The sequence below is a fragment of the Leucopleurus acutus genome (genome assembly GCF_964270905.1).
Source record: "Leucopleurus acutus genome assembly, chromosome: 14".
Classification (NCBI taxonomy): Eukaryota; Metazoa; Chordata; class Mammalia; order Artiodactyla; family Delphinidae; genus Leucopleurus; species Leucopleurus acutus.
The window spans coordinates 509,227-523,350 of NC_139156.1; the positions used below are offsets into that span (position 1 = coordinate 509,227).

At 66.3% G+C, this 14,124-nt stretch overlaps 1 protein-coding gene across 1 annotated transcript; it reads left to right on the top strand.

Moving 5' to 3' along the window:
* The first annotated feature begins 1,288 nt into the window (after nt 1-1,288).
* Nucleotides 1,289-13,207, top strand: ADAM8 (ADAM metallopeptidase domain 8). The gene is made up of 24 exons (XM_082854182.1): nt 1,289-1,389; nt 2,542-2,645; nt 3,504-3,580; nt 3,739-3,817; nt 3,912-3,988; nt 4,153-4,336; nt 4,645-4,707; nt 4,786-4,854; nt 5,154-5,323; nt 5,421-5,502; nt 5,810-5,958; nt 6,077-6,254; nt 6,512-6,601; nt 6,689-6,878; nt 6,974-7,055; nt 7,362-7,521; nt 7,957-8,034; nt 8,659-8,743; nt 9,425-9,539; nt 10,063-10,249; nt 10,710-10,775; nt 10,955-11,008; nt 12,270-12,347; nt 12,696-13,207. The coding sequence occupies exons 1-24, from the start codon at nt 1,344-1,346 to the stop codon at nt 12,744-12,746; spliced, it is 2,514 nt and encodes an 837-aa protein (XP_082710308.1). The 5' UTR covers nt 1,289-1,343; the 3' UTR covers nt 12,747-13,207.
* The last annotated feature ends 917 nt before the right edge of the window (nt 13,208-14,124 follow it).

The following is a 14,124-nucleotide window of genomic DNA, read 5'->3' on the forward strand; positions in this document are numbered from 1 at the left end:
CCTGTAGGTGGGGTGGGGGAGGGGTTCTCTGTGGCGGGGGGGCTCTGCGGGCCCGCGTTGGTCCTGTAGGTGGGGTGGGGGTGCTGGTGCTGAGCCCCTGGTGCCGAGTTCCCTGTTGAGGTCTGGGCAGCAGAGCGTGTAGTCCCAGCAGCTGGGGTTTTTGCCCAAATAGGGACAGCTAGCCTTTGAACTTCTGCTATCAGATAACACGCAATACCGAAAAAGAGAAGTAAAATGGCCGGGAGGATTTGGGGTGGTTCACACGCATCGTTGTGTGAAACACGGTCACGTATGGGCTCAGGGACACAGCTGCCTGTGCCCCTTGCTCACTGTGGCCCTGGGGGCTTCTGTCACCCACGCCCGAGATACCCCAAAGTGTGTGCAAAGCCCTCCTGCCTTGTTTTCCTTTTTCTGCTGTTCACTTTGGGGGAAATCATGGTCCTTTGAACTTTGATCTCTGGTCTGGACCCACTGTGGGCACCACACGCTTTCACCTGAGGCCTTGACACGCTCTGATGTCCTGCCTTCCCAGGGGCACGTTCAGAGTGAGGCTGGGGTGCCACCGGCCAGCTCAGCTGCAAGAAGCCTGGATCCCCAGGTACCAGGCCGGAGTGGAGTGGTCCCAGCCTGCAGGGCAGGGCAGGGCGGGCAGAAACTGGGGGCTGGGGGCAGCAGCGGGCAGGCAGCTGCAGACTTTGGCCCATAGCGACCGCATCCCAGGGCTGTCCACTGGGCGTCCACATCCGCCCTCTCCACAGAGCAGGGTCTGCTCCCTGAGCCAGGTGGCTGCCCGGCACCTGGCCAGCGGCCCCACCTGTGTGCTCCCCTTGCCCAGTCTCCCCAGTGAGGCCTCAGGAGGCTGGGAGCAGGGCAGCCTTGCGCACGCCTCACACGCAGCAGGGCCTCCACTCCCACCCCCACCCCCGGCGGGGCCCCCGGGCAGCCCCAGCCTGTTTCCTCACCTGCATGGGGGATGCAATTGCAGGAGTGGCCCAGGTTAGTCTGTCCACCTGCCCTGCTTAATTCAGTCCACGTTGACAAAACTGTGTGCTGAACACTGGATACGGGACACTGTCCAGGAGCCCCAGGGGACCAGAAGGAGACCGGGGAGGCGGGGTGGGGGCGGGACCGCGCCCTCAGGTGCCCAGGCCCGGCCCTTCCCGGCCCCGAGGGGCTGATTGGCCGCGGGCGGGCAGGGGGCTGGTCGCTGGGGCAGGGCGGGGCGCGAGGGCCAGAGCCTCAGAGGCGAGGGCAGGACCAGAGCCAGCCTGAGCACGGAGGACCTTCTCCCCAGCCCCCCGGAACCGTGGGTTCGGATCCGGACCCCGCCCGCACCGCCCGCCATGCACGGCCTCGGGCTCCTGCTGCTTGCTGCGCTGTGGCTACAGGGTGAGTGCTGGACGTCTGGCTCTGGCTGGTCCGGTCGCCTGGCCCCTTGCTCCCTGCGCGGGGCTCTGGGCTGGTGTCTGGGATTCGGCGGCGCACAGGTGGCCAGTCGGTGGGGAGGCCCTGGGCGGTGCACACACGGAAACTTCAAAAGGGAAGTGCGTGGGGAAACGGCCACCTGGGCGTTTTCTGCGTTGGAGGTGGGGACCGGCTGGGACAGAACAGGGTGGAGGACCTGGCTGCTTCGGCCCCATTCCGGGGCTTCGGGAGGATTGCCCACCTCCACGGGGAGCCCCCAGCTTGGCAGGGAGGGGAGGACCGAGGAGCAGTGGCCTGGAGCCGAGGGGTTGGGGGCACCCCAGGGGGTTGTTTTGCCACATGGGGACCTGCCTCTCCTCTGGGGGAACTGACTGTGCTGCTGGCCTTGGCCCCCACCCTAGCTCCTGAGAGCCTCCTGGGGTTCGGGGGGGAGGGCGCTTACGGGGCAGGCCCTCTGCACGGCCTTCACTCCGGGAGGTTTGCCAGATAGCCGTTACGGAGACACAACCATTAACACCTTGAAAGAAGGAGAAAAGAGTCACCTGGGGAGTAGGTCTCCATCTCTGGGCCTGGGCTGGGTCCCTGCTGTCTGTTGCTGGATACAGGGCAGCTTCTAGATCTGGGCTGGGCGAACCCTGCGGAACAGGGCTGCCAGTTCCCTGTTAGATGCGGTCACGTGATTAGTTGGGATGAGAAATGTCAGCTCTAAACGCTGGACGGGCAGACCCGCCCCTCCCCCGCACCCTCCCCCCTCCCCCCCGTCCCCCACCCCTCCCCCCGCCCAGGGCCTGTGTGTGTCCTCGTTCTGAGGGGGAGGGGGCATCCGGGTCACCCCAGGGTCTGGGAGGCAGCCTGGTGGGCTCCTGGAAGGGCAGGCACTGGGTGGGGTCTCCGTGCACTGCCAGGCGCAAGTCTGCCCGACCCCACCCAGGGCGGGGGTCCTGCGGCCTCTTTCACGCAGAACCCCACTTGGGCTGGGCAGCCAGGGCTCAGAGTCTGCGGTCCCCACGCTGCCGGGCGATTCCCCAAGAGGAGGTGCTGGCGCACAGCAGGCTGGGAAGGGACCCCCAGGGCGGGAGGGTGCCCTGTGCGCCTGCTGACCCCCCTCTCCTGCAGAGGTCGCCCCCAGGGCCACCCTGCCCCACGTGGAGCAGTACGAGGTGGTGAGGCCCCGGCGCCTGCCAGCACCCCGCACCCGCCGAGCCCTGCCCTTCCACTTGGTAAGCCTGGGCGGGAGGCTGGCCTGGGGGTCCCTCCCTGGCCCCTCAGAGCCCGTTTCTGTCTGTGAGCAGGGTGATAGCTCCCCGTGTGCCCAGCGAGCTGTAAGGGGCCGCCTTCCTCCCCCCTCCCCCCGCCCCCGGGCCTCACCTTCTTCTTCCATCCTGCCCACCCTTGGGCAGGGCCACAGCCGCCCCGCCTGGGGGTGGGGGTTGCCGGCCGGGCCGCCCTGTCTTCCTTTCAGGAGCTCCGCCGGCCGCGGCCACTCCCCAGTTTCACTCCAGCGATTAGTCAGACTCCTCCAAGACTGGAGGGGATGGCTCAGCAGGGCGCTAGCTTACGCCTCTCGGGCATTTGGGGCTGGGCTGGGACTCCCCGGGGCGCCTGGGGGCACTCCTGAGACCCGAAGCATGTGCGCCTGCAGGTGCCCAAGTGTGTGTTGAGGACAGCCCCGTCCTGACCTCAGGGTGCGGGCACAGCGCACGGTGTCCTAGGGGTCAGCTGCGGCTGGGGGCGCCCCGCCAGTCGGGCCCTGGGCTGGAAGGGGCGGGGCCTCGCAGGGGCGGGTCACCTCTGCCGCCTGGGTTCTAAGGCTGCCTGTCAGGGGCTGTGTCCCCCCTCCCCTTGCTTCCCGGTAAGGGGCATTCTTCTTCTCCCCGTGTGGACTTGTGAGGAAACCACCGAGGCCTGAGGCACCCGAGGCGGTTCTGGGTGGAGCTCCCCACCTGCCCACTGCCTCCGGTTCGACCCGAGGCCCCACCTCCCCCTAGTGGCCCTGTGCTACCCACCCCCAGGTTTGAGGTGGGCGTGGCTGGGGCAGGGCCCCTCTCTCTGGACCCCTCCCTTTTCTCCCGGCTCAGGGCCTGTACCCGGAGAGTGTGAGCTACGTCCTGGGGGCCCGAGGGCACACCTTCACCCTGCACCTTCGGAAGAACAGGTGAGCAGGGGCCTAAGCCTGCAGCCTGCTCCCATCCCTGCCCCCGACACACCTGTGTCCTGGGCATACAGCTCCCTGGCCCAGCCTCTCCTCCACACCAGAGGTGGCTTCTGGGGCAGGCAGGCGGGGCCCAGAGCATCACGGGGGCTCTTTTCCAGGGACCTGGTGGGCTTGGGCTACGTGGAGACCTACACGGCCGCCAATGGCTCCCAGGTGACAGAGCGGCTACCGAGGCAGGTGTGGCCCCCGAGTGACCCCCCCCCAAGGCTGGCCGTGGCGGTGCGGGGAGCGCGGGCACTGGCGGCGGAGCCCTCACACCCTCCTCCCGCAGGACCACTGCTTCTACCAGGGCAACGTGGAGGGGCACCAGGGCTCCGCTGCCAGCCTCAGCACCTGTGCTGGCCTCAGGTGGGTGCTGCCGACCAGGCGGGGTGCGTCAGGACGTCAGGGCCCAGCACTGTCTCACTCTCCAGTGAAGTGAACTGAGGCCAAGAAGGGAGGGGTGGGCCGGGGGCACCTGCTGCCCTGGGGTCCCTCGCTAACTCAGAGCCGTGGGCTTCGCTCTGCCTCAGGGGCTTCTTCCAGGCCGGCTCCACCATCCACCTGATCGAGCCCCTGGATGAGGGCGGGGAAGAGGGGCAACACGCACTGTACCAGGCACAGCACCTGCAGCAGAAGGCCGGCACCTGCGGGGTCAACGACAGCAGCCTGGAGACCATCCTGGGGCCGCGGGTCTCGGCGGCCCTCAGGCCCCGGGTGAGGGGAGGCCCTGCCCGCTGCTTCCGCGTCCGCTTGGCCCCATGCATCCCCAGACTCCTGAATGCCCCGCGAAGCGGGGGTGCTGCCTGCCGCCCCCGTGGCTGGGGTGGGCCTGGGCCTGGCTGCGCGCTGGCCGCAGAGCCAGCTCCTTAGTCTGCGCCAGAGCCCCCCCCAGCTCCCACCAAGGCTCCCCCAGTGCTGTGGGGCCAGCTCCGGGGCCTGGAGATGCTCCGTGTGCGCAGACGGGCTGAGGACAGGCGGGCTGTGGCTGGGTGGTTGACCGGCTTCTTGTCCCTACTCCTCAGAACTGGCCAGTGCCCCGAGAGACCCGCTACGTGGAGCTGTTCGTGGTCACAGACAGCACAGAGGTACCGGGGGCGGGGGCGGGGGGTGGGGTGGGTGCAGGTGGGCCGACAGGCTGCAGCTGAGGGTCTACTGTCCTCCAGTTCCAGCGGTTGGGGAGCAGAGAGGCTGTGCGCCAGCGGATGCTGGAGGTGGTCAACCACGTGGACAAGGTGGGGGCCGCTTCGCTCTGGGGGCTTCCTCTCAGCAGGGGCTGCTGGGACCCCGCGGCAGCACACACCCAGCCCAACAGAAACCCTGGCTGTAGAGGCCTGTTGGGGCACCTGGAGAGGAGGAGAGGGCTGGCCATGGGGGGCGCCCGGCTGCCAGTAGAACCATCTGCCAGGTGATGGGGGGGCTAGGACTCTGCCCTCGTGACCTGTCCCATCGCAGCGGACGCTGGGGGGACCTCTGGCCCTTGGCTGGCCTCACCGTTGGAACCTGACCCTCGGGGCTCCCTGCCCTCTGGCAGCTTTATCAGGAGCTCAATTTCCGCGTGGTACTCGTGGGCCTGGAGATGTGGAACGGTGGGGACAAGATTCACGTCAGCACCCAGGCCGACACCACACTGAACAACTTCCTGTCCTGGCGGGTGCGAGACCTGGCGGGGCGGCACCTGCACGACAACGCGCAGCTCATCACGTGAGTGGGCGGAGGGCCATGCTGTTGCCAGGACGAGGGAGCCCCCAGGGGAGGCGGGTTCCGAGTGTCCACGTGCAGACACTGCTCTCTTTCCCAGCGGGGTCGACTTCACAGGGACCACCGTGGGACTGGCCAGGGTGTCCGCCATGTGCTCCCAGGGCTCGGGGGCTGTGAACCAGGTGCGGGGGATCCAGCTGGGTTTGCTGGACGGAGGCTGGAGCTGGCCACTGGGGGTGGGGGGGAAGGGAGTGGGGATCAGAGCTTGAGCTGGGGCCTGCGAGGGAGGGCCTCAGGACTCAGGTCCACCTGCTGGTCCCTACGCTGCCCCTGGACACCTGAGCAGCTGCCTCTTCCGAAGGATGCACTGACGCTTTAGGTTTGAAGAAGTGATGTTGGCAGGAGGCACCGCCGAGCCCCTCAGCCTGCTGGGGGCGGGCGGGGGACTGGCCACCAGAGTGACCCCAGCCAGCATGGCCCCTCCTGTAGGACCACAGCCCGAACCCCGTCGGCGTGGCGAGCACCATGGCCCACGAGATGGGCCACAACCTGGGCATGGACCACGACGAGAACATCCAGGACTGCTACTGCCCGGTGCCACAGAACGGCGGCGGCTGCGTGATGGCGGCCAGCATCGGGTGAGGCTTGGCCCCAGCCAGCCCGCCCGAGGGCCTCCCGCCCAGCAGGGGTGTCCCAGGGCACGGGCGGCTGGCCGCCCCCCCACCCTTCTGATGACAGGGACTCCCCTCCCCGCAGCTCCAGCTTCCCCAGAAAGTTCAGCCACTGCAGCCGGGCTGACCTGGAGACGTTCGTGGAGAAGCCCCGGACGGCCTGCCTGGTAGACGCCCCGGACCCCGACCGGCTGGTGGGCGGCCCCGTGTGTGGGAACCGGTTCCTGGAGCGTGGGGAGCAGTGCGACTGCGGCGCCCCCCAGGTACAGGGCCGGGCTCCACCACCACCCTCTGCTTTCTGCCCGCTGCCCACATGGGGGGCCAGTCCCCATCCACAGGCTGGGGCAACCGTTCCTGACCCCCGGGCGCCCTGCGCACGCACAGCGACACCTCCTGTCCTCTGGTACCAAAACGACTGGCAGGGCTTGTGGCGGGGAGTGACCAGACCACCCGAGGGAAGGGCCTGGGGCCAGCCCAGCGTGCAGCCCGCTCAGACCTTCGCTGTTGCCCCCGCCCCCAGGACTGTCAGAACCGCTGCTGCAATGCCAGCACCTGCCTGCTGGCCAAGGGGGCTGAGTGTGCCCACGGCAGCTGCTGCCACGAGTGCAGGGTGAGCCTGGGGTTCTGGGGCACAGCAGCAGGCGTGGGTGTTCGGGCGCCTCCTGTTCCCTGGGTGAGCTCGGCTCTGCTGAACCAGGTGAAGCCGGCCGGAGAGCCGTGCCGCCCTGCAAAGGACCAGTGTGACCTCGGGGAGTACTGCGACGGCCGGCAGCCCATGTGTCCCGAGGACGCCTTCTGGGAGAACGGCACGCCCTGCCCGGGGGGCTACTGCTACAACGGGGCCTGCCCCACGGTGGCCCAGAGGTGCCGGGACTTGTGGGGGCCAGGTGAGGCGGGCATGGGCCCTGGTCATGGGCCCCTCAGGACTGCCAGGGTGGCTGCTGGTCCTGAGTCGGAGGGCTGACCTGCTCCTGCCCCGCAGGCGCTCGAGTTGCCACGGAGACGTGCTACAGCTACAGCATCTCCACAGGCTGCAAGGGCGGGATCCCCCTGGACTTTGGCAGGTGAGCGTCCTCCCGTGGCCCGACTCCCCTGGGTCCAGGGCACGGAATGTTTCCACCAAGAGAGTCCTCTGCACAAAGGAGTCCGGGAGCTGAGTCAGGAGCCTCTCCGGGGGCCTATCTGGCCCTGCAGGACCCCCAGGCCAGAGCATGCTGCCCTTTGGGAGAGTGGGTCACTGTGGCTGGGCCGTGGACCCCTGCGGGTGGACCCAGGGCCTCACCCACAGCTCCTGGTGCGCTGAGCACAGTTGTGAGCACCGCGCAGGGGTCCCCGCGGAGCTGGCTCCACGCACGTCCCTCTGTCCTCAGGGTCAACAGGTGTGGCACTCTGTTCTGTGAGGGGGGGCAGCCCCCGGAGCGGAGTTCCTGCACCCTCACCACCTCCTCGGGTGCTTGCCAGGCTCTCGTCCAGGACAGCAGCAGCGCGTACGAGCCAGTGCCGGAAGGCACCAAGTGTGGCAAGGAGCAGGTGGGCCGGACGCGCCTCGGTTGGGCTGCTGGACCCCAGGGCGAGCTGCTGGGGCCCAGAGCAGGGTGGTGGCGGCTGGAGGAGGGCTCTGTTTTGGGGAGAAACTCAGAAGGCGCATGGGGGGTGCGGGAGAAGACCCTTCTCAGTTAATGGGTTTGAAGACTATTTGTCCTGCAAGCCCTCTGGGGATGGGCGGGGCCAGTCCTCTGTGGCCCTGGTGGCAGCAGAAGGCTGGCCGGGCAGTGCCTCTCCCCGTGGCCAAGGCCGGCCAGTAGATGGGCTGCGGGCGAGGCCACCGGGGGTGTGAAGGCTGTGGCCTGCCCCTCCGAAGCCCAGACACAGGTTTTGGGTCCGCTCTGGTTGATGGTGGAGAGCTGGGGTGCTTCAAGCAGGGGTCTAGACTGGCTGCCTACGGAGACCCCCACTGCCCTCCAGGTTTGCTGGAAAGGCTTCTGCCGGGACCTCCATGTCTACAGATCCAGAAACTGCTCTGCCCGGTGTAGCAACCATGGGGTACGTGGGTCCAAGGGATGGCCTGCCACCAGCCCTTTGGGCTAGAAAGACGCTCAGGCTGTGCTGAGGATAGCCCAGACAAACAGAGGGCAGAGGCTGTTGCCCTGGGGCTGTGCCAGGAGCCTGCTGAGGCCTCCTGAGGCTGGAACTGACAGGGATCTGGGCGTCCCGTGTAGACACGGAAGCCCAGGTTAGTCACAGTGCTGGTGGACACGTGGGCCAGGCCGGTCTGATGTGAAGTGTCCTATTCTGAGCTCTTAGTAACCTGTGCTGTGACGCTGGGGAGGTCAGAGCTCTGAGGGCTTGAAACCGGGGGGCCTGGGGCAGTGCCCTCCTGTGTCCCCGTCTCAGGAGGACAGCCCGCCCCAAAGTTGTCCTGCCCGTCCTGCGGCGATGCCTGCTTTGCTCAGAAAGTCCGCAGCGTCCCGTCAGAGCCATCCTCCCTCACCCGGGGAGGGGCTGCTGCCGTCAGCACATCTGACGAAACCTGGGTGGTGGCAGTCCTGGACCCCTAGTTTGTCCTCTGTCAGTAGGGGCCCCAGCAGAGCAGACGGCGCCTCAGTGGGCACTGGGCGGTGCGGCAGGTGGGGGTCTGGAGACCCTGATGCCTTGGTCGTCCCCCAGGTGTGCAACCACAAGGACCAGTGCCACTGCCACCCGGGCTGGGCCCCGCCCTACTGCGCAGAGCTGCTGTCTACCGTGCGCACAGGTAGGCAGGGCCCGCCCCGCCCTGCGCCTTCACACACCTTCGCAAGCCCAGGGGGATCTGGCTGCGGGTCCTGCCTTTTCTCAGGCCACCTGGGAGGGGCCGAGAAGGAGGCCGTGTGCCCCTAAACCGTGAGGGGCATGTTGAAGATGTGGCCTTGCAACCCCCGGCATCTGGACCCCAGGATCCCGAGTCCCCACCTCGGCCCTACAGGAGAAGGGGGGCCCGTCCCAGAGGGAGGGCTGCAGGGGCAACGAGGGACAGCACCAGCTCCTTGCTGGGTGCTCAGCCCCGTCCTGGGCCCGGGAACCTCGGGGCCTCCCACCCCCACAAGTGTCTTCCTCCCCAGCGGTCAGGCCTACAGGGCCTGGCCTGGCCGCACCCACATCACTGAGGGCCTGGGGCTGCCCACCACCAAGCCCTCCAGCTGGTCCCCAGAGAGCCCAGAGTGCTGGCGTCATGTACCGGTTCTCAGGGCCAAGGATCCTCAGGTGGCCCTGGCCTTCGCAGGGGGCCCAGGGCTCAGGGCTGTTGGCGTGGCCAAGGAGGGGGCGCCTTCCTCAGGCTCCTCCTTGGCCCCAGGCTGGCCTGGACATGCGCTAAGCTGCCCGCGGGCCCTCCCAGCCCCTGCTGCCTCGAGGCACATCTGGCCCTGGTGGCACCTGGCCTCCTGTGTCCCCACAGCGTCCCGGAGACGCCTGGTGGGCGTGCTGGTGCCTGTGGCGCTCCTGGTGCCTGTGGCGCTGACCCTGGCAGGCGTGGTCATCTACCGCAAAGCCCGGCGCCCCGTCCGAAGGAGGTGAGCGAGCTCTGGGCTTGCAGGGCGTCAGCGTGCGTGCACAGAGCGAGTCGCCTGCTCGCACTGCTGGAGGGGGAGAACGCGCTCTGGGCCCCCTGCCTTCGCTGACACGGGAGCAGGTGTGGGTCATGGTGACAGGTTGGTGATATGGAAACTCAGAGAGGACCCCATCTCCCCCTTGCACCCCACCGCCCTCGGTGGACAGTGCGCTCTGAGTCTGCCCTGGGCTCTGGGTGTCCCCGGTGCCCACTCTGGGGGGACCTCGACCCCCACGCTGGCCGCAGCAGGACACACTTGCCCAGTGGCCTCCAAGTACCTCCTGCGGGCCCACCTGGACCCCAGAGTCAATGGGGACACGTGAGGCTGCCTCTCCCTCTGCGCGCAGCTGTCACTGGCGCACCCCGACGGGCAGCTGCAGCTGAGTGGGCCTCTGGCCAGGCCAGGGTTCCCACGCCCAGGAGCCCCAAGTCCCTGGGCTGAATCCTGAGGCCAGGAAGCACTGACCCATCTTATTTCTCCCCAGGAATGTGGCGCCCAAGACGGCCATGGGGCTCTCCAACCCCCTGTTCCACGAGGGGCACAGGACACCGGTGAAGGGCAGGGCCCCGGCTCCCACCAGGGGGCCCCCAGAGCCGGGCCTTTCCTCCCACCCCAGCCAGCCACCCAAACCCACGGCTTCCGCGGTGACCCCTAAGTGGCCACCTCCTGCTGTAAGCACTAGGCATCCCCAACGGGTTCCCCAGGCCACCCCCAAAGCTCAGGCCAGGATGCAGTACCCAGGGGCTTAGAGTGGCCACCACGCCCGCCATTTAGAGGCAGAACGAGGCTTTAGGACGAGTGGTCTGAGGACCCGCAGGAGCTGGTGACAGAATTGAATCTGAGGCTCGAGGCCTCTGCAAAGTCCACCTCGGGGCGGTTTTGAGGCCTAGACGCCCTTGCTGCCATGCAGCACCTCTGTGCGTCCCCAGGGCTGTGGGAAGGGAGCATAACTCAGGGCCCTGCCCAGTGGTGGGGCAGGATGGCGCCCCCTGTGCACACACGGGCCTGTGTTCTTCCCACTCTGGGAGGGGCCGGAACCTTGGGTCCTCATCTGGGTGGGGGCAGCTCCGAAGCCAGGGCTCCCTGGAGGTGGCTGCCCTGAGACCCAGGCTCACGGCCGGCTTCCTGCAGCCTCCAGCCGCTACGTCCAGCCCACCGTCCCCAGTTCCTGTGTATACCCAGCAGGTCCCAGGCCAGGTGAGTGGGGGGCTGGCAGAGGGGCCGTCGAGGTGGCATAGAGCAGATCCTGGGAGGTGGAGGGTCTGGGGCTGGCTTTGGTGGGCCAGGGACCCTCGGGTGGTGGCCACTGCACCCTCAGGGGCCGACATGAACTGAACCCAGGGGAACTGGGGTCCTGACCTCTCCTCCCCTCCCAGCAGCTCAGACCTGCTCCTCCCACCAAGCCCCTCCCGGGGCTGAAGGCCAAGCAGGTGAGAGGACCCCCGGGGGAGGGGCACAGGGGTGTGTGGGGCTGTGGGCTCCATCGTTGTGCTCCCTTTGGTTGGAGGCTTCAGGGGTTTGGGAAGGGTCTCTCCCAAATGTGAGTCACTGCCGCCCCAGCAAGCGGCTCACTCGGGAGGCCCTCCCGCCTGTCCTGAGGTCTGGCCCTGGCGGGTCCCGTTCTTTGCTGGGAGCCCCGTGGGTACTGCCGAGGGTCCTGCGCACCTCTGGACAGGCACACGCACCGCCCGGCAGGCGGGGAGGTCACCTGCTCTGGCAAATTGTGAGGCAGGGAGACCCAGGCTCCTCTCTCCGCCCACCAGGAGCCTGGGGGGCCCGAGGCAGCCTGTCTGCCTCCGGTGTGGAGTTATCACTGGGTTGCATGGTGTCCGCAGGGCTCTAAATCTCAGTAGGGCCCGTCTTCCCTTAGCGGTTAATGTCGTGGGGGTGCTTGGAGCAACGCCCGGCTGGTTACTTCCTAAACTGACCCGCGGTGCCTCTGTGGGTGGATCTCACCTACCACAGCCATTACTGTGGCGTTTGCTTAACGGAGATCCTCTACTTTTTGCTTTTTATTTTGAATTAATTTTAGAGTTACAACGAAGTTACAAAAATAGTCCGTAAAAAAGTCTTAGGAGGGGTTTTGACAGGCCAGACAGGGAAGGGGGTGGGCAGAGAGATTTCTGGCCACGGAACTGGTGGCAGCCAGGGAATTGTGCTGGGGGAGAAAAGTGCAGGCGACTTCTGCCCCTCTGCTCAGCAGGGACCTTCTCGGTGTGCTGGGCCCACCCTGTCCCTCTGGCGCTGGAATGAGCTGCCTGGGCTGAGCAGGGCCTCTGCTGGAGGCCTTCCGTCTCCACTCCAGCCCTGGCCCGGGGAAAGCTGAGATGCAAACAAATGCAAATTCTAGTAGTGGATCCTTTGCTTTAGAGCTTCCGAAGACCCCCACTCTGGCAATTTAAGAGCTTTTCCTGGGTCATGTTGGGGGAGGGGGGAGGGGGGAGTTGAGGGAAGAGGGCAGGGCAGTGAGATAAGCCGATGGGCCCAGGAATGGGGGCCTGCCACATCTGGGTTTCATTCGGGGCAGTGGCAGCTGTGGGTGGGGAGGGGGTTGGGGGCACTTTTCTGTAGAGAGCTCAGCGAAGCAGGCCGGTCTGGAGCAGAGCAGAGCACCCAGGGAACTTTCTAGAAGGAGCTGGGAAGCTGGCGCCCTGGCCCAGCTGGCTATCAGCTGTGTCTGCCTCCTTCCAGGTCGTCAAGCCAACCTGCACTCCACCGATGCCACCCATCAAGCCCAGGGCCGGAGGGGCCCAGCCTGGACCCACTAAGGTGAGGCCCTCACACACAGGGCAGTGCCCAGCTGGCTGCCTGGGGCACAGCCCTGAGAGGGTGTAACATCCGCCCTCTACTCTGTCAGAGAACTTTTCAGTGCTTGCCGCTTCTTCCAGCTGTTACTGTGTCTTTTTCTCCACTAGTGTTAAGTACAGAAGTCTATTCTTGATAAAGCATCAGCTGTTAATACCCGGGCTGTCTCCACTCGGCTCTGAGCTCTGAGCACAGTCATATCGTTGGATGAACTGAGGATCCAAATTTTAAGAAAAGTAAATGGAAATTAGATTCAGTTGTGCTCTTCGTAGCAGATGGTTTTTAATGTCAGTTCTTTCTTCCTTTTCCAAGGGAGTTGTTGCCCCAAAGGTTGCTCTGAAACCCCCCGTCCAGAGGAGGTGATGGGGCCCGAGCTCAAAGCACCCTGGGGGGCATCTGTGCACCTGTCTGGATGTTACCTGTGATCATGTGACCTCGACAGACCAGCTGCCTGGCCCCAGGCCCTCCGTCCCCCTCCCTGAGGGCTGGGTCCTCTGTGAAAAGTCCTAGCAGAAGAGCCAACTCCTCATGGCTAAGGTCACTCTTCAGCACCCCACGGTCACAGCCCAGGCCCTCTCCGCCCAGGACTCCGTGGTCGGGCCCTCGGCTGCTGTCCTGGCCTCAGGAACGGGGGCCAGGCCAGTGCCTCCTCACCCACGTGTGTCTCCATACTGCCCCTGGTGTCTTGTCTGGGTCTCTGGAAACCTCAGATGCACATTCAGTAGGGCTGAAAACTTTAATGAAGTTTTTGTGTTCTACGATTAAATTATTGATCAAATTCTAAATGACGGGAGATGGGTGGAAAATGTTGCATGCGAAACAATGTGGAATTTATAAGATTTAAGAGTCCAATGCTTGTTAAAATAAAACTTTCCCCTTCTTTTCTTCTGAGACTTTATCGTAAGCCCTCCTCTGCTTAAACTAAGCAGTTCGGTCCGCCCGCGCGGAGCGGGCCGCCAGGGCTCCCGGCAACGGCCCCACCCTTCCGCCGCCGTCTCCCGGCTCCACGGTGGGCACCGGCACGCTGGGCGCCGCCAGGCCGAGCCACCCCGGCCGCCGCTGCTGCCCAGCGCCCTCCGTGGCCTCAGAGACGCCTGGCTGGACGCACTGCCGCTCAGCCGCCGCAAAGCGCCACCTGGCCCGGGACTTCAGCGACGGCGGGGAGGGCGGGGCGGCGGCCACGACGGGGCCGGGGGCCGGGGTGACCGCCGGTTGTCCAGGCCACAGGGCCGCCGCCCGTCAGGCGGTTCCTGGCGCTCTCTGCTCAGGGGAAGAGCGCAGCGGTCATCCCTCCCGGCCAGCAGGAGCCCCGAAGGAGATGTGCCGCTAGTCGGGACGGCCAGGCAAGGGCCGCGGCCCCGGAAGGGTCCCCGCTCTCCGGACTCCCTGCAAAATGCAGACGACCCCAGAGGCAGGGCGTGAGGGACCTCTGGAAGGAGTGGGCAGGACGTGGGAGGGGCGCTGCCTCGATGGCCCCAGAAGGAGGAGGAATGCGGCAAAGCGAGCGGCCAGTTCTGTGTTCAACCTGGCCACGGGAATTCCTCCTGTCCCCGGACCCCGCGTTCCCCGGGGGAGGATGCAGCAGACTGGGGTCCTCCTAGCAGCTCCTCTGACACCACGGGCTCTCACACCCCCCTCCCCTGGGGCGCCCACACCCTGCGGGTGCTCCCCGGAATTTCTCTCCGTCCTCATCCACCTCGGAGGCCCTGGATGACTGATGATTTAAGGAATCCAAGGGCTC